This window comes from Aythya fuligula, chromosome 1, assembly GCF_009819795.1.
Source record: "Aythya fuligula isolate bAytFul2 chromosome 1, bAytFul2.pri, whole genome shotgun sequence".
Classification (NCBI taxonomy): Eukaryota; Metazoa; Chordata; class Aves; order Anseriformes; family Anatidae; genus Aythya; species Aythya fuligula.
Window position 1 is genome coordinate 121202831 of NC_045559.1, and position 24860 is coordinate 121227690.

Genomic DNA, 24860 nt, shown 5'->3' on the forward strand with positions numbered 1-24860 from the left:
TATGGAGCCGTTTTTCCCCCCTCTGGGAAGCAGTAAAGGAACAGCAGAGCACCAAGATCCCAGTGCAGGTTATTAGGCCTCCCTGGTGTACAAAGTTTCGGCTGTCAGGTACTAATTTTGCATTGTTGGACTGTGTTAACCCCAGCAAGGCTTCAGTTTCTTACCTTCTGTGCTCTTACTTGGTAGATTTTTTTTCATGTGGACCATTATAGATCGTACTAATCTATGGAGAGTATTACTGGAGTAAAACTGGAGCTTTATGAAATAGAACAAGCTTAACAGTGCCATAAAGTCACAGTAGACTGTAGCACCGTAGGCAGTGCTGTCTGAAAGAAGGTAAAACTTATAGCCCCCCAAATTAGTGAAATACACTGCAATTTAATTTTAGAGCTAGACAGTAAATGCAATTGCACATATAAAGAAAGGAGAATGATGTGACCTAATTAATGGCAGCAGAGTTGCAAATGAACTCTTGAATTCTGTGTTTTTTTCTGAAATTTTCTGTGGCCTTCTTTCTGTCTTAATTTTCTCATCTGTGAAATAGGTTGGCCAGGTGGTGTAAGCTTTGATTAGTGTTTGTGAAGTGCTTTGATCGCTCTTTTAGCACTAATTACTACAAGAGTGTATTCATGCTTGGAAGTGAAGAGCCAGTCTGACTTCTGCTAGCAACCATAAAATGCAGGAAGCTGAGGACTGAACCCAGGACACGTTGTACTTGTGCTTCAGGATGGTGTCTGGAGCCCAGCCAGCCTTCTGTTTTATGTGCCCTGGAAGGGAATTGACTGGGAACTCTTGTGATGCAGACAGCCTTTGGGTAATGCTTGTATCTCTGTTCTGTGTTATATCTGCTTTGTGCAAATCAATGAGAGGTAATCCTGCATGGATTTGGATTTAGCAGAACCAAAGGCAGGTGCTATTGCAGAGCCTCTACCTCTCCAGTAGCTGCAGATGTCACATCACAGGAGAGGAGGCCCACTCTGACTGCCCCTAGTAGAGGACAGCCCAAATAAACCTGTTCTGCTTAAAAAAGCTTTGTTTCCTTGTTACTTCTCAACAGAAACTTGCAAGCAGAGTATGACCGTTTGAAGCAACAGCATGATCACAAAGGATTGTCTCCACTGCCATCTCCACCTGAGATGATGCCAGTTTCTCCGCAAAGTCCCCGCGATGCTGAGCTCATTGCAGAAGCAAAGCTGCTTCGCCAGCACAAGGGCCGCCTGGAGGCCAGGATGCAGATTCTGGAGGATCACAACAAACAGCTGGAGTCACAGCTGCACAGGCTGAGGCAGCTGCTGGAGCAGGCAAGTCCTCAGGCCTTTCTTTTTGAGATTTCTGTGGAGCTATTTTCCAAACAGGATGTGAAATGTTATCAATAACAATAACCTACCACAAAATCATATCTGTAGAGACTGGTCAGCAAAATATATCAAATTTCTCTGGAGACTGCAAGTGGTAAAATCACACTTCAGTATTCTTATTTAGTCTTGCTTTTTTATTCAGAATTTAAATCAGTTGTTTGCATGGATATATTTACTTGAAAAAAAATGTGTGTATTTATTGAATTAATAAAATATATACAGAGATGCAAGGACTTGGGCAACTCCACTGAACTGTTAGTAACAATCTCTTCTTTTTTCCTCAATTTTTAGCCACAGGCAGATGCCAAGGTAAATGGTACAACGCTATCGTCTCCTTCTACCTCTTTGCAGAGGTCAGACAGCAGTCAGCCAATGCTTCTTCGTGTAGTTGGCAGCCAGACTTCAGAAACCATGGGTAAGATCACTAAGTTCAGATTGTCATAAAAAATATACATTCCATTTTCAAGAAAACAAAACAAACCAAAAACTCCTTAAAGGCAGAAACTACTCTGCTGCCTTGTTTAGTTAAAGTGAGAATGAATTAGACATTTGCAATCGTCTTCAATGTCACCTGGCTCTTGACATTCTCATTATGGTTCAGGCTTTTGGTTTTGATCATGATGCACACTGTACCATGGATATTTTGACATGGAATGCAAAACCAAGCTAGGGCTTGAATTCTGAAAACAAACATAACAAAAAAAATAGCTAACGGTTTCATTCAAATTGACTTTTCACTATGAAGCATGACATGGCTGATTTAAACACACACAGTATTAATTATGGCTAAGAGATTAAATGTATGATTAATCATCCCCATGTTAACTAATGTGATCTTATTTTTAATGTGTTGTTGCTCAAGCAGTAGGATAAAGCTGTCTCTCTTCAGCAGTGCTCATTTAGTGTCTTTTCTAAATACCACATCAGATGTGCTAATAAAAGTCATACGAGTTGTGGAGTAAGGTTGAGTAATAATATGCTGTAGGTTGAGGTTGGGATTATTATTATTTCAATGCTTTTAGTAACTGTTCTGTAGCATTTTCCTGATTTCCTGTCTGCTTTATAATATTTATTAGCAAGTGGTAAGGGTTTTATGTTAGTGACAAAGCAGTCATCCATTTCAGCATCTTTAAGCAAATGCACTTAAATTACTTCAACAAGATAATACTTGAAATCTGAAAATAACATTCAACTTCATACACAAGAATGTATTTAGTGTATATTAGTGAGAGGCTTTTGGGAAAAGTAGAAGGCTTAAGTGGAAGCTTTTCACTGTGTTTTGTGAAAGAATCTATCCCAGTGAGAAGAAGAATGGGAAGGGATGTTCTCGTTGCTATGAGGCCCTGTAGCTGTGGGAGATGCAACTTATTAAGGAGGTCTGTCTTCCGTCCTGAGTGTGGGTGAAAATGTCAACTTGTGCTGGTATCAAACAAGACAGATTCTATAGGTTCCACCAAAAAAAAAAGGGGGGGAAATAAATTGTAGGAAGTTAAATATTGGGGTTGAGAGTACAATCACAGGTAATCGGAATTTGATTTGAATCATGTAATTGCATTACTAGTGAGTTAATATTTTGCTGTGGAATAATTTTCATTGACTTTCTGAAGAAACGTCATGAAATCCATCGCACAAAGCATGCTTATTAAAATACTCAAGAAAAAAAATGGAAAGACGGTGGTTCCCTACCATCGGATTAAAACTTAGGGTTTCATATTTTGTCTTTTAGAAGGCCAGAAATACAATAATGTATGTCCTTTCATTTGACTTGATCTAAAATTATTCAGATTTACATTGTGAAACTGGAATAAATTAACATGCATATAATCATATAATCTGCTAAAACTTCCTTATTTGAAACAAATCTTCAGACATGAATTGGTTTTTTTTGTTTGTTGAATCGAGACTATGTGGAAGGACAGTGAGATGTTGAATCGTTATCACTACGATCATGTTGAGAGCCAGCAATGCAACAGGGTCAGCAGTATGGAACAGAGTTTATAAAAAGAATTACCAACCGCAACTAATACAGTTTATTGTCACCTTTCATTCCAGAAAGCATTATATGTTAGTCTGAGAGTTTTTTAAAGCACAATTTAGAATATTCTAGAATTGTGAATGGAACCAGAATGGTGTCATAAATAGTGCCTTCATATAGTGGTTTCGTACAAGAAGCGTGGTCCCAGTAGTGAGGAGTAATAATTTTCAAGAAAATGCTGAGCATCTATAGGTCTCTCAGGCAATGAGATGTAGTGGCAGCTTTCATATATTTTTCTCTTTGACAGGAGACCTTCTTTTTTTTTTTTTTTTTTTTTTTCCCTGTCTCTGCTTTGTCAAGGAGAGATTGCTGTAAAAATCTTGCCACCACTGGTGGTCTCCAACCTTCTGGTAAAAGCAGCAGCACTCTCAGAGCCTTACTTGCAGATAGAAGAGCTTATCCTTTGATAATCAGAGACACCTCGGCGAGTTGAAAGGTTCTGCTTTTCTTCTCATGGAGTCCTAATGGGAAGGGCCTAATCGTTGACTTTTCCTTCCAGTACTGTAGTGGTAGTGAGGTTCTCTGAGGTGTGTGAGCCCAGAGGTTGTTGCTGAACTTTAATTTATTCAGGTACTACCAGAACATTTGCCATCCACCCAACTCTCCAAGCACCTTATAGTAACAAATTGGGAAGACTGGTTTGGTTAAAGTGGTAATTGACATCTGAAGATTGCTTGGCTGATGTCTTATTTTATTATGTTATTTACAATGACATGCTCAGAAAGATAATCCAAATGAGAAAGAATAAAAACAGTGTATTTTAAATAAAGATAGAGCAGTCTTCAGGGTAAGCACATTTCAAGGTGTATCAGCACTTACCAGGATGTTTGGAAATCAGTACCTGTTGTCAGTTTGCCACGGTAGTTTTTCTTGGTAGTTCTTTTTGGCCAGGACAGGAGAACTAATGCCCTCTTCTTTTGAAGAAAAACTTGAAAAACATGAAAACGCCTGTTTTTTGCAGGCATGCTGATAACGTACTCAGCCTGGGTAGAAGTGGTAAGACCTTGCTCTAAGTTTTCACGTTGGCATCCAGCAGAGGCTGGAAGGACACTTATTTTGCTAAAGCACCTCTGTTGATGCAACACTTAATGTAAAAATAGCTTGTGATATGACTTGGGTTGTTCTGGTCTGTGAACCCAGCACCAGTGGAAAGCTGAACAAGCTGCAGCAGCCTCAGCAGCCATTTTCTAGACCATTAAAAGAAACTGTTCATATGAATTAAGAGCTTCTTACAGATATTTTAACCCATTTCGTTTACTGGGGTGTGAAAAATAATTCTTGGCCAGTGTTTTGAAACTCCTGGTCCTAAGGTGAGGCCAACACTATGCTGAGTCATATGGAATCTATGCAGTCCTGAATTGTTCCTTTAACATCTCTTTTAGTAGACTTCCCACTAGCATGGAGCACTGACAAAGTTTAAAGAATCTTAAAGCTAACAGCAAGGTAGCTTATTAGGCAGTTAGCAAGTTAGCTTCTAGGTAGTTTATTACTGAAGTTGAATAGGGCAAGACTTTAGAGTAAAGGGTCATTAAGTTATTTTCAAAACAAGGATATACCTCTGTGGTTATTACAACAGGTTAAATTTATTTTATGTATTAATAGGGATAAAAGAAATCTGGTAAAAGGAGAATGTCATTCGAAGCATCCTTTAGGTGTATTCTCTTTTCAGATGCTTTATTTCTACTAGAGGCTAGGGTCTACAGTAAAATCAACAGATGGATTTTGGTTATCGGAAACCACAACCAAAATAACCCCAGTAAAAATAAAATATATTGAATTTCCCATTAAGCTACTGCCCTATAATCAGGTTATAGAAATTATTCAGTGGGAGAAATGTATTTCGCTTTATTAAACTGCTGCTAAACCCTTTTATGGTACAATTGAATGTTCTTGGAGCGCCAATCTGATGCAATTAAACTGTCAGAAATATTAATACTGATGCAGATGAGAATCTAGGTTTCTACTGATTTATGCAGCTCGGCAAAGCAGCGCTAGCATGAATCCAGCGCTATTAGAAAGCTCCTCAGTAGCGGCACTCACAACAGCAATTGCTTTTACCATTAATAGAATAAGAGAAGCTGAAACAAGGAGCATCATTTATAGAACAAAATGTTCCTGGCAGACATTTTGCCCCACTTCTTTTACCAGAGCAGGTTATTTCTTAAATCCCTTGTTACAAGTTAAAATCAGGGTTAATTGTTTAAAATTCATTGTCTAATTTTACTTAAATCCTAACACTTAAAACAAACAGAAGCATAAGAGGCATAAAGAGTCAACAAAATTCACCTTGACGATTTTCATTGTACACTAAGTAGAAAATGTGTTTAAGTGACCAGCCTTAGCTTTGTGAAGGACATGTGCAATAGTAAGGTGTTACCAAATAGTTTCATAGTGGCTTAAATGCAGTGGTTTGCATTTCTTTTCCAGGCGAGGACGACCTGCTCAGCCCTCCCCAGGACACAAGCACAGGTTTGGAGGAAGTGATGGAGCAGCTTAACAACTCCTTCCCCAGTTCCAGAGGTAAGCCTGGGAGCATGTGCAAGTGGAGGAGAGCATCACGCTTGTAAATAAGTCATGGTTGTTTTGGGCAGAGCAGAAATTAAAAGTACTTTCCATTCCTTTATCTTTTCATGTGTTTGAGGTGTGTTTTTTTTTTTTTTTTTGCGTATGTGTGGGTTTTTGTTTGTTTGTTTTGTTTCTCTGTTTTTTGTTTTTATTTTACCAATTGCCGTAGATAAACCTGTCCAGTTTAGAGTGGAGAAGCAACCTGCCCCTTCTATACCTCAAGTTTCCTCCACAAGTAGCAGTTGCTAGATAAGTGGATGAAACAACATCCTCTTAGACTCTTTTTCTCCTTAGCATTTTTTTCTTTCCTCTTTTGCTGTGTTCTTCTAACAGCTTCTCTCTTTCAGTCTGTCCTCTTGCTGATTTATTTTTAATAGGTCCTTCCGTATTTTGCCTTCTTGCCTTTTTCCAGGAAGAATGTGGTTCTAAATAATATTAAAGTTCTGAGTCAAAATTCTTGACCTTATGGCACATAGGTTCTGAGTGACAGAGAAAAAGCAACTGGACTGCTTGATTGGGCAGCATTGGCTGTGTATATACATCCCCAGCATTTCTTCCAGTATTTCCATTTTGGTCTTCATGTTGTTTGCTGAAAATAAGCATTTGGAATTTTATTTTTTCAGCTTTTATTCATTGAGGAAAGGTCTTCCCTGAGCCCAGAAAAAATGCCCCGCTGCCAAGAAAGATGACTTAGATTCCTAACGGGAGAGAGGATGTGTGAGATGTTACCTGCCGCAGTGAAAGAGTGAAAGAAGGCTCAGACATAAACCCCTTGAAAGACCCCATGTCTATTGATAGATACCCTGTTGGGTGTGTTTCAGCAGGGGCATAGACAGACTTCATGGCCTGTTGCACAGTTAGCACATGTCCCTCAGAAGTTCTGTCATAGCTTCGTGCCTTAACCATCGTGCTAGACTTTCAGTGAAGTCAAATTTTCTCCATTCTTTGATTTTAAAGTGAGCTCAGCTCTCATCATCAATGAGCGGTGGAAAAAGAGAAAGTATAAACTGTATAATAACTCATGCTACAGATGGAAAGATGTAGTATAGAAAACTTGTTTAAGACAATCTAATATGATGTATCATTAACTACACTGATCTCCTTCTCAGTGTTATGTCAGAAGCTGTCATATGTCCAGTCCTCATTTTACGTATTGTATTAACTCCCAGACAGAACTGATGAAAATCTTTGAAATATTGGTATGTAGACAAGAATGGGCATATTCATAAAGTTGCTCTGTACATGAGGTTCCAGCAACCAGTGCTTTCTTATTAGTGACCGTCATTTTTATAAATATATTCTATTTATGAGATCTTGCATAATTGTATGTGTCTAGCTGCAGACAACCGTATGTTAAAATGCTCACCCTTCACTGTAGTGACAAAACTGATTTGTTATCATAGCTGATAACACTGACAAACAGTGTTTCTTCTTAAAAACAAGCTTAGTCTTAAGTAAAATAGGAGCAATTTTCAAAACAACAGTTAATGAGTTATTGAAAATACAGTGGTTCATTTCCTGTGTATGAATAGGTAGAGATCAGTCTCTTAGATACCATTCCCTGCTGTCTGAGAGTAGAAAAGGTTTTTTATTTCCTTAGTGAATAATAAAAAGCTTCAATAATAAAACTAACAGAATGTACAGTCTAGTCAAAAAAAAAAAAAAAAAAAGATTTGAAATGTGTAACATTCGTTAATATTTTAGTTTAGAAAGTTACGCTATAATTTCACATTTGCTTTCTGGTGATGCAAAATGCGGTAATTTCAATACGGAGAAATAATATATTTCCTGATTTTGCTTCTTCATTTGGTAAATATGTTAAAAGTGGATTATGTGATCATAAATATCCCACAAAGAGACTGCAAGAAATACATTCATTACCAACAAATGATGAAGTGGTAAAGTATTTGGTGGGACAATATCCTGCTGAGACAAATGAAAACAAATTAGAATTAGTATGTTCAGCTAACGATTTATCGCCACAGATAGCGCTGATTCGGAGAGCTTTGTTTTCCCACTGCTTATAAATATGATATCTTTATTTTTCTGTCCTTGGACACTACAGCAGAAAGACTCCTCCACAGTACTTGGCCTCTGTGCATTGTGTAAGCCCTCCTGTTCATGAAATCATATATCACTCATATCGAGTTTTCTAAAACACAGCTGCTGTTTGTTCCTGCTTTCCTGCCTGACGAGCAGCTGTAGAGGACGAAAACATTCTCTAGCAGAGAGAGTCTGGCAAAGTCAGGCTTCCTACGGGACTCTTCTCCTGGGCCTGACCAAACCATTTCTGGGCTCTGCAAGAATCTGCCTCTTCCCCTCTCTTTGGCTGCTACACAGTAAGATTGGTCCATATGGGAGAAAAAACTGTTCACTTCATGTGACTTGGACCTTATGGTTTGGGCTGAAGAGATTAGTGCCACGTTTCATTGGGTTTCTTAGTTCTTTGTTATAGTTTTGGATTTATTTGCATGAATGCTAGGTTTGTATAACTGTTTTTGATTGAAGAATAGGAAAGGTTAAATCATTTATGGAAAAGAAGTAGTTTGTTATACAACCAGTGCAATGGCTTTCCAGTCACTGGTTGTTGTAGAAGGCTGCTGACATTGTCAGTTTTGCTGAGACCTCATGGAAACTTCAATAATGAAATTTTCTTCTACTCTCATTTTAATAAGTGATATTCTCAGTTGAATATCGTGATACTGCATAAACAAAGCTTACATCCACAGGTGATTTGCCACAGCCTCATTTAGACCATCATTATCAGATGGTGCCATCCGTATGCAGTCAGATTCCCCAGGTGTCGGGATTTACAAGACACCGGACAGGAGAAAATGAAGCAAGGCTGATTGGTCTCAGCAAGAAATCGGGCCATTTTGCTGTTGAGATATGCACATCTTTATTTCGGATTTCCAGTCTGTAATAAAGCATTGGAGTGTAATTGCAAAAGAGTTAAAGCAGTGGCAAAGCAGACTGAAAAGAGAGCATAATGTAAGGATTCAAAAGTGGTGGAAGTAGTATTTTATTTCTTTGCATTACAGGTTACATTGAATGTCAAGCTACTTACAGATATTCAGGAAAAAGAACAATAAACCCAAATGAACAATAAGCACAAATGTATAAAGCTTAAATTGTCTTAAATGAATTCTTATTTTTAAGTAGAATTAAAAAAATGTCTGATGCAAGAAACACCGCCATCCCAGATTGGCATTCATAAGTCTGTTCTGTTAGAGTAACTCATAAAATATTACCGGAAAGATGAATTCAGGCTACATGGATTAGGTGCTACCACCTATAATGCATACAGTCTTTAGGAATTAAAACTATCAGGAAGATAGGTTAAAAGTCCAATATTGACTATATTAGAAATAACTTTGTTTATTTCTATACAAAGGTGGAAAGGGCAGTCAGCTATGATATTCATAGACTATGCTCTGAAGAGCTACAAAGGACATAGTGCACATGACAAAACCTACCTAGACTGCAAATGAAAAGAGAATAACAAAATGAAATCCAGGAAGGGAAGAACATCCATCTATATAGCCTGAAATTGGAATCAGTTGAGGAAATCTAGGGATATATTAAAAGGCCTGGGAAGTTATCAGCAGTACATTAAACATTGTTTTGCTTCGTGGCCTGTAAAAATAAGCATGTTAAATTTGAAGCTGAATGTCCAACTCCAGCATGTCACAGTGTAGGGAGTGATACTGCTTTTGAATAAGGAATGTAATTCTCGGTATCAGTGCCATGAGGATAACAACAAATTGGAGGAGTGCAGAACAAGATGACAAGAGCAAACTGGATGCTGAAGGCTTTGGTTTATGAGAAAAGTTCAAAGAGCTGAATAAGCAATGAATACAGAAAAGGAGAGAATTTCTGTGCTTGGGTGAACAGAAATATAGTTGAACATCACAGGATAGAAATTAAAATAAATGTTTAGTCAAAATATCATCAAAAGCATTTGAAGAGTAAGCTTTGATCATGTTGCAAAGTAGTTCTCTAAAACAAATAAAGCTTTTATTTTGGACTTCTGAAACAAAGCAATAAAATTTAGTAGCAATTAATTTTCACTTACCTGGAGATAGATTTGTTTTGATTACGATATTTTCCAAGCTTTTGATAACCAGAGATGTTTTAAAAGAGGCATCAAGACTTCATAGCATTCATTTTGAATGCATTTTAAAGAAGCATGCATTAAACAAATCGTATCACAGCTCTTTGTAAACAGATCTCAGATGAAATGTCTTGTGTTCCTATATACCTTTTATTGTTGTTGTATTTTTTTTTTTCCTTCAGATTAACCTCTTGGCAATTCTTAGCATTTTCTAAGTAGCGCAGGACCTCCGTGCTCCTTGCACAGCTGACTGTTGGTGCTGAAAGCTGCTTTATTTCTATAGAGGGAAATTCTGCTGAATACCTGATGATTGCTGTCCTTAAGGAGTTTTTCTTTCCTTTAAATCTGTGAGGCTTCCCATCCATTCCTCCTTTACTTTGCTGCTCCCAGCAAATTCACAACTACTGCAGCTGCTTCAAACAGCTGCTCTGCTAACTCAAAACAGATGTCAAAGCCAGAGGTCTGACATTTAGTGGAAATCTACTATTAAATACCACCTCCGTGGTTTATTTGACCCTAGTAGATAATGGGCCACAGAGGAAAACATTTTCACACTGTATTTGTGCCCAGGCTACTAAATCTCCAGGGAATTAGTTCACAGTTAGAAAGTAAGATTGACAGGACAGTATTTTTAAACCCAAATTCATCTCTCCTGCAGCACTGAGGATAAACAAGTTGCGTAGTTTCAGTTGGCTCATATGGTGGACCAGACTGTTTTGTGGTTAAGGTTTTGTGGCAAATGCCTTTCATGAATTAAACCCAGAGGTGAATTTAGGGACAGAAATTCTCAAGTTACTGAACTCAGTGAGAGAGCTCCCCATGATTTCAGTGCACAGCCCATGCTTGTGGAAGTGGGAGCAGTGAAGTGGTTAGAAATGCAACCGTAATGGCTTCAAAGAGATAAACGTCCCTGACATCACGTGGAAACGTTTGGAGAGGGATCAGCCCTCACTGTAATCATTTAATTTGGTGCTGCTTAATACAGATGTTGTCTTGCGCAGTGAAATTACAAGATCTCACAACAATAAATAAATGGCACTAAGGAGAGCAGAGGTTTTGTTTTATTTTTATTTCATTCACATCGAAGCATACCAGATACATTGTCTTCTCTCAGTCTTGCATCAGCCAGGCTCTGTCACTCTGTTGTGAATGGGACTAATGTAAGTGGGATTAGTAACTTTGATCACTGCAAATACTGGACTTACTTTTATTCTGGCAGCAAAGCATCTCATGACTCACGTTTTTATTTCCTGATTTACTGAATTATGAGAAGAATACACTGGAGTAATTACACTGCACAGACTTCTAGAAATACTTTCCTATTTGAGCTAGTCTGGCTTCTTCTGGAGTATATCCCCTTCCTCTGTGCTATGGTGTATGCATGGTACATACACCACAGCAGTTAGCCCAGGTGGCAGAAATTGCTTATCCCTCTGTGATTCTGCAGATTCCTGATCACTCAGGATTATCTGCCTGTGGCAGAGTGCTGAACTGAAGTGGCTGAGCTGCTCTGCAGAGTTCTGCAGTAGTGATGGGGAGGGCTCAGCCTTACCTGATTTTTAATACTCAGTCCTGATGTAAACTGCGAATACATTAATGAATGTCACAAAACTTCAATCAATTTTATTTTTTTTTTCATACTGTTTGCAGAGCTCTCCCCTCTGCAGCCTGTCCCTCTCCTGCATTGTGTCTGAGAGGAGCAGTGAAGCAGTGCTCTGTGCTTTGATATGAAACTGCATAGGTGCATGAAGTTTTTATTAGTGCCTGTGCCTTCAGGGTTGTTCTGATCGCTCGCTGCATACCTTTGCTATTGATGCAATGTCATGTATATTTCCAAAAACAAGGAGAAAAAAATGATTCCTTTATTTTGGGAGGGGAGGAAATCTTGAATTGGGCAGGAGCAGTACATATCAGGCATGCATGCATGGTGTCAGTATTCTGATGTCTTAGAGAACACAAATTTTCAGAAATGTATACATTTGTATACAAAGAAGAAAATAAAACAAAATCCATTAAATCCTTTTTAATCTTCTTCCAAAAGAAATTAGCTGTTACAGTAGTAGCCTCACTCTTCGTTACATTCAAGAAATTCTAGGGTGATCGCTCACCAGCAGTTTAGTGTGGGACAGAGCTCTCCCAGTTACCTTTAATTAAATCCATTCATTTTCAAGTAGAATCCAGTCGTTCCTTCTCACGTAGATATTTAAACTAGGCACTGAGTAGCCACAAATTTAGATGCTCATGCAGACAAGGTAGGCATCTCTTAAAAGCCCCAAAAGCATCTAGCATATTGGTGTAGGCAGTTCTTCCTCTTCTCTTACCCAAGCCTCCCTCATGGCCCAGGACTTTCTCACACCCGTGTTGCAGTTTCTGGAGGTCTCAGGAAGACCGCTGACTGATCTAAACCTTGGAGCTCTTCCTAAGAATACATGTAAGATCAAAGTGTGCAAAAGGTTTTACATCTTCATTGCCAAGGCTTTTCTATTACATGATTTCTATCAGTGAGGGGTTCACTTCTTCCCTGCTAGGGAGGCATTTTTGAGCATTTGTGGCTCCCAATACAAGCACAAGAGGAGGTTGCAGGGGGTGTGCAGGGACTCAGTTAAGTCTTGCTGAGTTAGGCAGGCCTGCAAGGCAGGCTGAGTGGACTGTAGTGGGGTCTTTGGTGGGTTTTATCCACATTAAGTCCCATAGTGAGGATCTAGGTGGAAAGGAACAGACCTTTCATTAATAAAGATGTCTAGTCAGAACAGCCTGAAACTCCCCAGCGAGGTAACTTAACCTGTAAAGAAACAGCATGAATAAAACTATGGTAAGTGCTCTAAACTGAAGCTACACCTCTGCCAGCAGTCAAGCTTGCCCTAGTACCTCAGTGCAGCACTGTCTGTGTGCAGTGCAGATTTACTCTGAGTCAAGGCTCCCCCTAAATCCAGAATAAAATCCCACATCCAGAACATGACCTAGAACCTGATATTATTGCTGTTTTTATTATCATTTCTGATGGTAAGAGGGATGTTATTAGGAAGAGGGAGAAGGGAAGGAAAGGAATGAAACCTTTTCTGTTCTATAAATGATAACCTTCACTGTGAAGGCCCTTCACAGGTTATACCAGCCTTTTCTATCACCTTAATTTTGTACTTGAATAGCGTCTCCAACCTGTGACTGGTCAGTGGTGCCACTCACTGTCTATCCTCTCCTCCTTTCCATTACCTTCTTTGTTCAGCTTTTCTCCGTTGCTGCCCCTTGTTCACCTCCTTGTAAAATACCTGCAAAGTTATTTATCATCTTCTATCCCTACCCTCTATGCAGGCCACAATACCTACAAAAAAAACTCGACAGCAATTAGGTCACTGTTGTGCTGACTGGTGTGTTCTCACTCACACAGCTTTCTCTCTTCTGGTTGTCTCGTACATTGTTTACAATTACATTATTTACAGCAGCTCTGGGACAAAGATCATCCTCTTTCTTAAACAACACCTACCTCGGAGAGTCTCTTGCTTAAGACTGGTGGTACCAGTGCTCCCAGTAATGCACCAGTGGCAGTGGAGCACTGCTTGTGGAGGCAGCGAGTGCTTTACTGTCACTGGACATACGGGGGGGGGGGAACAAGGGGTGTTCCTACTGTTGATTTTCACCTGGCTTTCTTTTTTAAAACGCGTGTACTACACTAAGTGATTGAGAAGAATCTGCTTGGTCAAAGAATGGCTTCTGTACAGCTTCATAAGAGACATCTTTTCAGCTAAAGTCATTACTGCCTGCTCTGTTTTGTTCTTGCAGCTAAAAAGTGTTGAGAAACTTTCCCTTTTTTCCCCTTTACTTGATTTTTTTCCCTTCTTTGTGCCTCTGCTCCCTGTTTTTACAGTGCATGCAAATCAACTTGCTAGAAATATCATCTGTAGTACATTTGTCTTGAATGTGAGAATGGTGATATTGCAGTCTAATAGCTTTAGGTGTAAAATAAGTGTATGAAAATGTGTATATATGATGGTATATGTGGATATATATATGTAGGCAGTAATAAAATGTAATGTGTCTGGATAAATTAATTTTGAAGTGGGGAAGCATGATTTTATCACCAATACTAATTAGCAGAAGTACTCAAATTGATGAAATTTGCATGCCCAGAATGTGAATTCAGATTCTCTCTGTCATCCTTATCCTCAGCTGAAGGGGTTGTATGTCAGTTTTAGTGGTTTTCTCAAGTGTTCTTGCTAAGTTAAAACCAAACAGCAGATTACAGAACTCTTCTTGAATAAATCAGCCCAGAATCGTCAGTGGATTTCAATGTACTCTCAATCCTTGTTTAAAGCAGAAATGCAGTTATTTAATATTAAAGTCCTAAATCAAAACTGAAGTGTCTCTTACAGTGTATAAAATACATTCGTGTGTGTTGTTGTGTGTTTTTTTTTTTTCTTTTCTGATATTTCTTCCACTTCCTCTCTCTGTTCCTAAAGGAAGAAATGCCTCTGGAAAGCCAGTGAGAGAGGTTAGTGAGATGCAAGCTCACTGCCATGGCTTCTGTTTGTCACATCTTGCTTTCTGTGCCCAGCATGTGTGTGACAGCAGCACGGGTTCGCTTGGTTTTGTTGAAGAGCGGGGATTGTCTTCTTGTCATTTTGGTTTTGTTTGATTTTGCTGAGTGCATTCGCCATTAGTGTGCTCTAACAGTACCATACCTCTCAACTCTCTACGGAGACAGTGCTAGCCCAGGGATGTGCCTTCTCTTACATCTTCCCAGAGATGGAAATTCAGGAATGGGGAGGATGAAATAATGCATTGAAATTAAACCTTTGTATGATAAATGCGTGCAGTAAATAATGCTGCTGCCATTGACATATATTCTGCCATTCTTGTGTGTGAACAAAACAGCAAGACCCACGTCCCTTGCTGTTCTGCTTACATACTTAGGATTTTATGTGCATACATTTGCCAAAACACCAACCATGATCCCCAGTAATTCAATATTTTTCCTTAAAACAGTGAGAGTTGAGAGGTATAAGAGATTGAGGTGTATCGATGTACTGATGTACTGTTGCACAGTGAAGAATGCTACTAACACTCGCCAGCTCCACAGCGCTGTGTTCAGTGATGTAAATGGGCAGCGGCTTTCACTGCACTTTCAAACTGGTTGGTTTGATGCAAAACAGATTTCAGAATGTGTACATTTCTGCTTGTTCATGGAGGAAAATGTTTCACGCCGTGTTGTCCCAGCACCTTTTAAAGGATTTCCAGCGAGCCTTTATTTTTCCTCTTCAAAGCTGCTCTTCGCTCTCCAGCCAGAGACAACGTTTGCAAGATGAACTCCTAGGGAGCTTTATTAATAAAGATAAAATATTCAGAGACTACCTGAGTGCAACTGCAGGTAGCTGTGAAATGACCTTTCCTGTACAGATGTTCAGTGTGGATGAGGCCAAACCCAGTTTGCAAGCGCCCACTGTCACAGCGGGGTGGGCTCATGAGGAGGCACTACGCTGGGGTTTTGAGTTGGGCTGCTCTGAGCCCCTGGCCAGCCACACGCTGCTCTGGGGAAGCTAGGATTTGCTTTACCACGGTGCCTTGAAGTACAGTGGTTCTCTGCATGTGCAGTTTGCACAGGTCCAGCTGTTTTGAGGAGAGAGATCCTCAATGCAGATTAAGTCTGTCCTGAAATGTCAGATCCTTTCATATGGACCAAAAAAGGGTGCTTGGCATGTCTTCAGACTGCACCAGTTCAGAAATTGCATGGAACTGATTTCGTATTCAGCCCTTCACGTTCGGTCTGTGAGTTGTTCTCCAACTGAGCAAAGCAGGTTGTTGATTTCCATTATCCTGGTTCACGCTTATTCATACTGTTCAGAAAAAGGAAAAGGTTCTGCTGCTGAGGACTTTTGCTACAATTAAAAATATAAAAGGTTAGAAAAATGGGCATGTTTTTACCTGATCTGATTCCAGCAGCATAACCCTAAAAACATTGACTCCTTCAGCGAATTACTTACAGCTCTCCAGTGGTATTTGTGCTCACTGGCAGTGCCAGAGGGTGCTTAGTAACTTGCAGACCTGAATATAAAACACAATTCTCTGCGTGCCCGTGAAGTATATGAGCTAAGTTACAGAACAGCTTTTGCTTTATGCGTGAACCCATTTGTGCAACATCAGATCGTGAAGTTTTAAGCCCACTAGGCCAGGTTTTGACCCCATTACTCACATTAGGTATTGTCTTTGTGTGTAATCCCATGGATTCCATGGCATTACTCGATATGAATACGGGTATCAAAATCCACGCTACCAACAGGAAGGATTTCTCTTTGGTGGGGGAAGGGATAGAAATCTGTGCTGCTGAAAAGAGACTGCATTGTGCTGGGGTTTCTTAATTTACGTTCTGTCCACTCTTTGGAGTCTGAATGCTCCACATTTATTTCTGTGACAAGCTGTGCTGTGAGATTGATACTCAATTACTGCGCCCTCACCCAAGGGCCTTAATTCCAGTATAGCCTCTAAAGCAAATTCAGCAGATACGAAGCACATCATTCTGTGTGCAACCAGAAATGATGTAGCTACTGTCTGCAAAAAGAGGCATCTCCTGCTTTCAAAGCAAATGCACCTGTATTAGTATTCCCTCCATTTTATGTCTAAGCTGATACTGTCCATGCCCATGTTGAGTGTTATTGCAGCATTTCAAAGACTGTGCTAGTATTTTTCTTAAATAGCATCTTCTGACCTTTCAGTGCCTGAAGCATGGATAAAGCTTCTTCAGCTTTAATGTGGAAAAAAAATGGAATTAATGCCTTCTTTGGTGGAGTTATATTAAAAAATATTAATAATAATGAGTGGGAAGCTATGATATATATTTTTCTAAGTGCTTTGGGGACAATATTTTTCTCATTTTCTTCTTAATTAAAAATGTCAGTGTTTTACGTTTCAATCTCACAGAGGACAAGAAAGCAAGTATTCAATAAGAAAAAGCAGAGCTATATCAAAACAGTGAATTTGAGCTCTTAGAAGAGGGTATATTTGTTACAGGTAGAGTACCAAGAAATTACTGCGTATGTTGTTTTCAACTACTTGTAGTCTTTATTGTCCTACCTGCTACTCCCTTGTGCAAGAGAGGCAAAATCCTAATCACCCCATAGCACTTATCCCGGATATTTTTCCCTGCATCAGTGAAAAAGTTGCTCAGGTCATGAGAGCCACAGGAAAGGGGCTCAGAAACTAGAGCGCCCCAGAGCAAGGGCAGCGTGCTCCAGGTCGGTGCTGCCTGCCTGCTGCCTGCAGAGGATTTGCAGAAACCCTGTGAAATACCGTACTCTGCTGTGCAGGTCACTTTGCAGCAGGTGAGGAGTCATGAATCAAAATTAGACCACCTGTCCAGTCTGCCTCTGGTTCCATTGCAAGGAGGAGTAAGGTAAAAAAGAAAGGCTTTTACCTTTTATTTTGTGCTACAAAACTGCTCCTGGGCTGGTGATGTCCTTAACGCTACCGTTCCGTGGTGAGCACCTCTCAGTGTGCAGTGCAAAGCAGCACGAGGTCCTTAAGCCCAAACCACCTGGCTCAGAGCTCTGCTGCTTGATTCATATCCAAACCCTGGCAGTGTGGAGGTGCCCCGCTGAGGTTCGTGGTGAGTGGCCGGAGGAGCAGAGCAGCGCTGCCTGTCTGCCCCGTGTCCTCCCCTCCCAGGAACGGTGCACTTCACGGCCCAGCTGCTAGCATGCACTGCAGTGGGCAGAGGTTTAGCATCGTGCCCTGGGTGCTGAGCTCGGATGGCTCAGGAGGAGGCAGGCGACTGTTCGGCTTCTCTGCAGAGGAAGTTGTGGCCTGTGATGCAGGGAGAACACGGAGCTAGGTCTGCGTAATCACCTCAGCCTCACCCCCTGCAGCTTTTGTGGAGGGAGATCAGATTCAAAGCATGGTTATTTCGAAAATAACAGAGAAATTAATAGAGAAAAGAAAAAAAGCATTAACACACATTCCTGTAATCTGTGTGCATTAAAAGTATTTAATCTAGGGATCTCTGGATGCATTAGGTCTTCTTGGCCTGTGTGTTAGCTGCCTGAGCAACTCAGTATTTTGTACCTACTGTGGCAGGCTTCTGAAAGACTTTTATATTTTCTTTTAATTAAAGATTTTTTGATTTCATATTTTCTTTCTAGACATACACTCTTTCTATAAAACCAGCTTGCTTTTGTTATCTTTACAGCTCTGTGTCTGATAGAACAAAATAATATTAACTAATACTATTTATTTCTGAAGATGGGTGTTAGCAGGTTGAGATGCTGTAAATCCCTGGAAGGGTGATCACTCTTCCTGAGCTGGAAATAAGTGGTGGTAGAGTCCCTGGAAAGTCCTGGAATCCCATCACTGTTCCTAGAAATAACAGATGGCAATGAACCTGAGTGAGAGATTGTGATCCCACAGGCAGTGTTGCCTCCCGCTGCTGGTTACCGCTTTGCAGCTCTCAGCACCCTCCTGTCTGGTGTCTGTGGGCTGCTGCAGGCGAGGAAGAAGAGCATTTAAAGCCTGGAGACTGCTTGAAAGTAGCTTGCAGGGTCAGTGCGGATAATTTGTAGGGATGATGCAGGTTACCCAGGTTATACCAGCATTATTTTGATAAGGCCTTGATACCCTGTGCAATAAATATACTTAAGCATACCAAAGTTTCTGGTAAGCAGAGCAAACCAGAGGCAGTGATGTTTCGATCTACCTGAGGATCTCTCACCTAAAATTACTGCTTTCCTATGACTGTGTCAGATTTTCCCTTTCTGTGGTGAAATTTTCTGGATTATTCTCAGCCAGGGGGATTGTGCTGTAATAGAGGTAGATGAAGATTAAGGACCATTACTAGAATTGCTTATGAAAGTTTATGCTAGCATTTAATTACAGCCTGCCTGGTGCGAGGAAGAGATATTATCCCTTCCATCTAAAATAAATGCAGTAGCACACATTTACTTTAAAGTAAGCTATATTTTGACCAAAACTTGGCAGCAATTTTTCATATGCTCTCATGTGACAAGCTGATGAGTAAATTAGGAGGTTTTGCTTAGGATGAATAGATGGCTCTACATTAATGATTTATATATGAAATTACTGTCTGATGCATCTATTTCTCTGTACATTAGTGCAAGTAGATTAGAACCAAGTGTTTTCTTCGTATTGATACCAGACACAGTGCCACGCACAGCCCAGCTCACGACGAAGCTGGCAGCTTGTTGAGCAGTTACCATTTAGATGTGACATAATTTTGTGGAGTGAAAGCTACATTCAAATAAAAAAGTAGTATTTGGATGTAAAAAGTGGTGGTAGTAGTTTTCCAGGAGAAACAAGCTTCTCTGGGTATTTCTTAGGTCATCTGTTTTCTATTCCGTACACTCTGGTGAATGTTAACTAACATCACTCCAGGCCCCATGCACTGTCAAAATGCCAACCACAATCCTTGAACATCTGGAAGGGAACGGGTGTTTCTTCCAGCTTGTGTGGGCGAGCTCGGTTTGTCCCACAGGGAAGCCTCATTCCTGTTGTTAAAGATGATGGTTGTGGCAGGAGGGACAACAGCCCCGTAGGTGGCAATGCAGTCAGGCTCCTACACTGTATAGGCACTGGGAGGTGTATCTGGGATATCTTGGTCATGTCCTGTATTCATTTGGGTGCTGCTTTCTCCCAGACCATGGTGAGGATTCAGCTTACAGGCTAATGCAAAGCGTGCCTGAGAAGCAGCGTTGTGGGCAGACAGTGGTGTGGCTTCAGTGCTTTCCCAAACAAATACTCTACTGCAAGTACTCTTAGGGAGTAAATCAACCCCTCTGGCCACAGCAACGTGGAGCTTTATTGAGTTTTCTTCCCCTGCTAAATACTTCCACTTGCTGGCACTCTGCAGCTTGGGGACTGCTTGAGCTGGAGGTCGCATGCACTTTGCATCTAAATAAATCTTGCTTCCATGATTATTTTCTAATGCCTTTTTAAACTCATTTATATGTTTGGCTTCTACATCAGCCTGTGGTGATGAGTTCAGTAATGTAATTATATGCTGTGTGGAATATAATTTCCTTCTGTTTGTTTTAAGACCTTCTGTCTGCTTGTTCCCCCTTGTCCTTGCAAGAAATCTTGAACTGGATGCTTATCCTTTGGGGTGTCCAGATCTCTCTCATATTGCCTCTGCAGTCATACACTTCCAGGAGTGAGACTCCAGATGGGGTTCAGCTGATTGAACCGTATTTCTGTCATGTGAGATGCCAAGGGGCATCTGAGACAGTTGTAGGGGGTGGCAGGACTGATGCAGGCCTCAGAGAGGAGACCCACCCTTCTCTGAGCAGCAGCTGGAGTCCAGCTGAACACCAGGTGCCTCAAACGACAGCTTTTGGCAATCAATCTCCCTACCTTGGAGTCTGTTTGATCTCTAATGTTGTTGAAGCAATTCCTTACTGGTCATCAGCATTGCCACCTTTAACTTTCCTTTCGCAACAATGGAAAAATGGGTGTGAGAAGTTACAGGTTTCATCTCCAGAATTTTTGTGCTTATTTATCACTTCTGCGTAGGAGGTCCACATGCTGTGGTTGTAGCATCTCAGGACTTTACAGTGGTTACCAGTGAGGAGAAATGTGCTAATAAACCACTGTGTACTAGTTACTTGGTAATTGCAGCATCTTTGTTTTCGCTGGACCGAAAAGCAAAGGGTATTATTAAAACCATGAAATAAACTGCAGACATTGAGCTTGGTCTTTGTTTTAGTTATCTGTGCAGACATCCTGTCGGGACCTCTTGGCTTTAATGATGTAGTTAATTACTGCTGATCTGTTTGTTTCTGTTTTTCTCCTTGATAGAACACTGAATGGTCAAACGCTTTGCAGCACCAGTTGGAAACTTTTCTGTGATGTCATTGGATTTAATCATGGCTTTGGGTGAACATTTGTTACGATACAGTTTCTTCACTACTGGGTTTTTTTTTGGAACACAAACATGCTGGCTTACTGTCAACATAGTTCACACTGGCTGTTTAAGCGAGTATTGCTGTTAAATGCTTAGCAAAATGGGCAGCTTTTGCTAATGATGACACGTGCCTGTCCAGGAGACTGCCTGGTGTGGTCCACTGAGAATGGTGGTGAGCTGCTTGCGGAGAGTGATGTATCTGTACCTGGCCTTTTCTTCGTTCTTTTTGCAGTATGTTCTTTTTTTGTTTAATATCCTCTTCTTTGACTTTCTTTTTCAGGCCACAATGTAGGAAGCCTTTTCCACATGGCAGATGACTTGGGAAGAGCAATGGAAACCTTAGTTACAGTGATGACCGACGACAAGGTGTTAGAATAGCAAGATGTGTTTTACAACTTCAGGCGTCCCGCATGGTTTTTATAATATTCATACTACAAAGAGGATTAGACTGTAAGAGTTTACAAGAAAACAAATCTATATTTTTGTGAAGGGTAGTGGTACTATACTGTAGATTTCAGTAGTTTCCTAAGTCTGTTACTGTTTTGTTAACAATGGCAGGTTTTACACGTCTATGCAATTGTACAAAAATTATAAGAAAACTACATGTAAAATCTTGATAGCTAAATAACTTGCCATTTCTTTATATGGAACGCATTTCGGGTTGTTTAAAAAAAATTTATAACAGTTATAAAGAAAGATTGTAAACTAAAGTGTGCTTTATAAAAATAATTGTTTATAGAAACCCCCTTTAAAAAACACAAAAAAAATATTGAGGCAGTGCATTTGTTTAGTATCATTTCAGCTCTGCAGCTGCATCAGAGAGAGATTCATGTTCTGTGTTCTTTTCCTTGCCTGTCAAAAAGAAGGAAAAAAAAAAAGTATTTCCTGCAGCAACATCAAAACGGCCAACTTACATTTCTCATTGGTTTTGTCTGACTAGGGCTGGCTTAAAAAAAATCTCTTGGACTTCCAGCGAAGGTAGTTATTTCACCTCTTTCCAATAAAATTAACAGTTACACGAATCACACAGCTAGTTTGCAATAATTAAATGAAAGAGCACATTACGTGACAGAGTCTGCAAAAAATGAATGGAAAAAAATACAGGAAAGAAGGAAGGAAAGAATTTAATGACTGTCCTGTGCGCTGGTGTTTCCTCTGATGACTAAATTCCTGAATGTTATTAGTAAAGGAACGTAGAAATTGCCTTACCGGATCAAACCTCTGGACCTTACTGTCCGGTACTCTGCTGGCCAGGCCAGCACCCCGTGCTTCAGCAGAAGCAGGGCACAGCTCTCCCCTGCCGCTGCCACCGTTAGCATCACTTCGCTGCACACAAGAGAAGAAAGAGGGAGGCTCCCTCCTGAGCCCATGTGGGCTCAGCTTCTAGCATGAAGCACAAGTAGGTTTCTCACTGAGCATCTTTTCTTGTATGGCTTGCGGTGCTGTTAATGAACACAGAGCTACTCGATCCTCTGGAAAATATAAACCGACCTTTCCACAATTCTTGTCTCAGCCTGCTACAGCGGCTGGTCCCAAGGAGCTGTAATGCAGCGAGCAACCTTTGGGAAAGGCTGTAGGAGAGTTACTGCTGTTCTTATGCGTGTATCAGGTGAAGGTAGCCACACTGCTCCATGAGATATTTATCGTCAAAACAAAGGCCCTGATGCTTTCTCCTTCCCCATTTCTCTCTACATGTAATACCGCACAATTAACAATAAAGTGAGAAAGAGAGGAACTGACAGAAAAACAGATTAGCCACCTAACTGCAGCTCGTGAGAGGTAGGTTTGGGTATGAGGTGCTGTCAGCAAAAGCTTTACCACTTCATTTTCTTAACCAGCTTTTAATTTTATCTTAGAATACATAGAAACACACCATCTGACTTTATATTGCAAGAGTAAAAATCTGTTACCTCTTCTTGTATGAAGTGTAATTAAACTTGGGAAAGATTTTATTTTGAATGCTAGTTAACATTGAACATGGCTAGTCATGCTATTTCTACCTCACTTTGGTTTTGTGGTGTTCCTGACAATTACGTACAGATAATGTTACATCACCACTCGTCCATTGTGTGAACAGGTCTCATCATTTAAATATCAATGACAATAATTTACAAAGAATAAGTACAATCCCCCCAAGTCTCTGCTTTCATAATAAAGAGCTTTTTTAACACTTTATTACAGTAGGAACCCTATGTGTTTCTCATGGTCTTTTTTATCAGAAGGTTTAAATTGAGATCTGAGAAAGAGCTGGGTTTCTTCTTTTTTTTTTCCCTTATACATTAAACCTTCTCTTAAGAAAAAAAAAAATAGAGGAAAATGGATTGCACGGTTGTTTTCATCAGGGTTTTGTTTTGTTTGTTTTACTTTATAGGTCTTAGTTTTGGAGTGAGTCTGTCAAAAATATTTAAAAAGTTGAAAGCTTTATCGCTGCTTTTTTAAGCATAATTTGGGAATTATTTCATATTCCTTATAATGACAAAGTATTAAACTGTAAAACATAATCAGTGTAATTGAATACATAAATACCATATGGCATGTTATTTCATTGTTACTCAGTACTGGGTTATTACTTGGATATCATAATATATTGTGTTTTAACACCAACACTGTAACATTTACTAATTATTTTTATAAACTTCAGTTTTACTGCATTTTTCACAACATATCAAATTTCACCAAATATATGCCTTACTATTGTATTATATACTGCTTTACTGTGTATATCAATAAAGCACGCAATTATGTTATAAAATGTGTCATGTTTTTTACTGAGGTTCTGCAGCCGTCCGGAGCAGCTCCCCTCCAGTGGCTCTGCCTCACATCCTGCTTCTGCAGCCTCCTGGTGCCGGTGCCCACGGCAACACTCAGGATTTGGTTGGGAGAGGACAAGAGGCTCCTCCTCGTTTTGTTCTTTCTCCCCATCAGTATTTTGGGCAAAGCAGAAGCCACTTGAAGCACACAAGCTGGTCTGTGGGAATGGTGTGCGCTGCTTCAGAGGCGGATGAAATTGAGCGCAATCCACGGGCTCTTTTGCTCGGTGAATCAGAAGCAAGACTCAAATTTGGCCATTTGATCAGTCTGATGCCTAAGTGGCTTTGCTGCCACCAGGCACAATACTAACAACCCCATCTTTAGGGCTTTGGGAAGTGTGTGTTCCCATCAGAGGCTGCTCACATACTTCCCATCTCGTATCTAAGAAATACACGTAGGTTTTCATACCCAGACTCCACTCCGTTGTATCATGATTCTGCCTTTGAGCTACCTTTCAGTGGCAGAAATAATATAATTGACAACAATAAGATATAAAGCCAAAAGAAGAAGCATATCTTTGTACACATTTTTGATAATACCATGAAGGAGGAGGTAGGAATTTCCTCATTTCATCAATTTGAGGAAATAAATATGCATCCCACATCTGCTCTTCCAGACTCCAGTTACTCTAGAGTCACTCCTACATACATACGTACATCAGTCTACGAGTGCTTTGCTGTACTGGAATCTCACCCAAATGTTAGCAATCCACGAGGCACAACAGCCATCAGTGATGAGGTATCTCCTATTAATTCAGTTAGGGAAGAGGGAAGATATTTTTCTCTTGTCACTGGTGCTGAAGTTGGTTGTGCATCAGGAGACGCTGCTGGCTTTTAAGCCCAGCCATGAGCCTGAGGTGTAAGGTTTGTGAAAGGCCTTATTAAATACCTAAATGAACTGGAACAGTACAGAAGGGTGCATGAGCAGGAAAGAAGAGGCATTGAACACTGCCTCAGCCTTTTGCTGCACCAGGAGGAGCAGGGAAAGGCAAAACCACATGTGCAAGGCCTGATCCGCCTTCCCTGAGTTACATCTGTGGGAAATGCAAACCCCGGCCCTGCCAAGAGCACAATGTGTGCT

At 40.3% G+C, this 24860-nt stretch overlaps 1 protein-coding gene across 11 annotated transcripts in view; it reads left to right on the forward strand.

Moving 5' to 3' along the window:
* DMD (dystrophin) overlaps positions 1-23546 on the forward strand; it is a 958404-nt gene extending 934858 nt beyond the window's left edge. For 7 of the 11 annotated variants that reach the window (XM_032193124.1, XM_032193089.1, XM_032193080.1 and 4 more), the window contains 4 exons: positions 1058-1301; positions 1650-1773; positions 5821-5913; positions 21250-23546. In XM_032193124.1, the coding sequence (XP_032049015.1) occupies positions 1058-1301; positions 1650-1773; positions 5821-5913; positions 21250-21347 (559 nt within the window). In that variant the 3' untranslated portion in view covers positions 21348-23546. Of the gene's footprint in view, positions 1-1057; positions 1302-1649; positions 1774-5820; positions 5914-14526; positions 14559-21249 lie in introns of all 11 variants that reach the window. The other 4 variants (XM_032193145.1, XM_032193154.1, XM_032193098.1 and 1 more) reach the window with 1 other exon arrangement.
* Positions 23547-24860: the final 1314 nt, after the last annotated feature.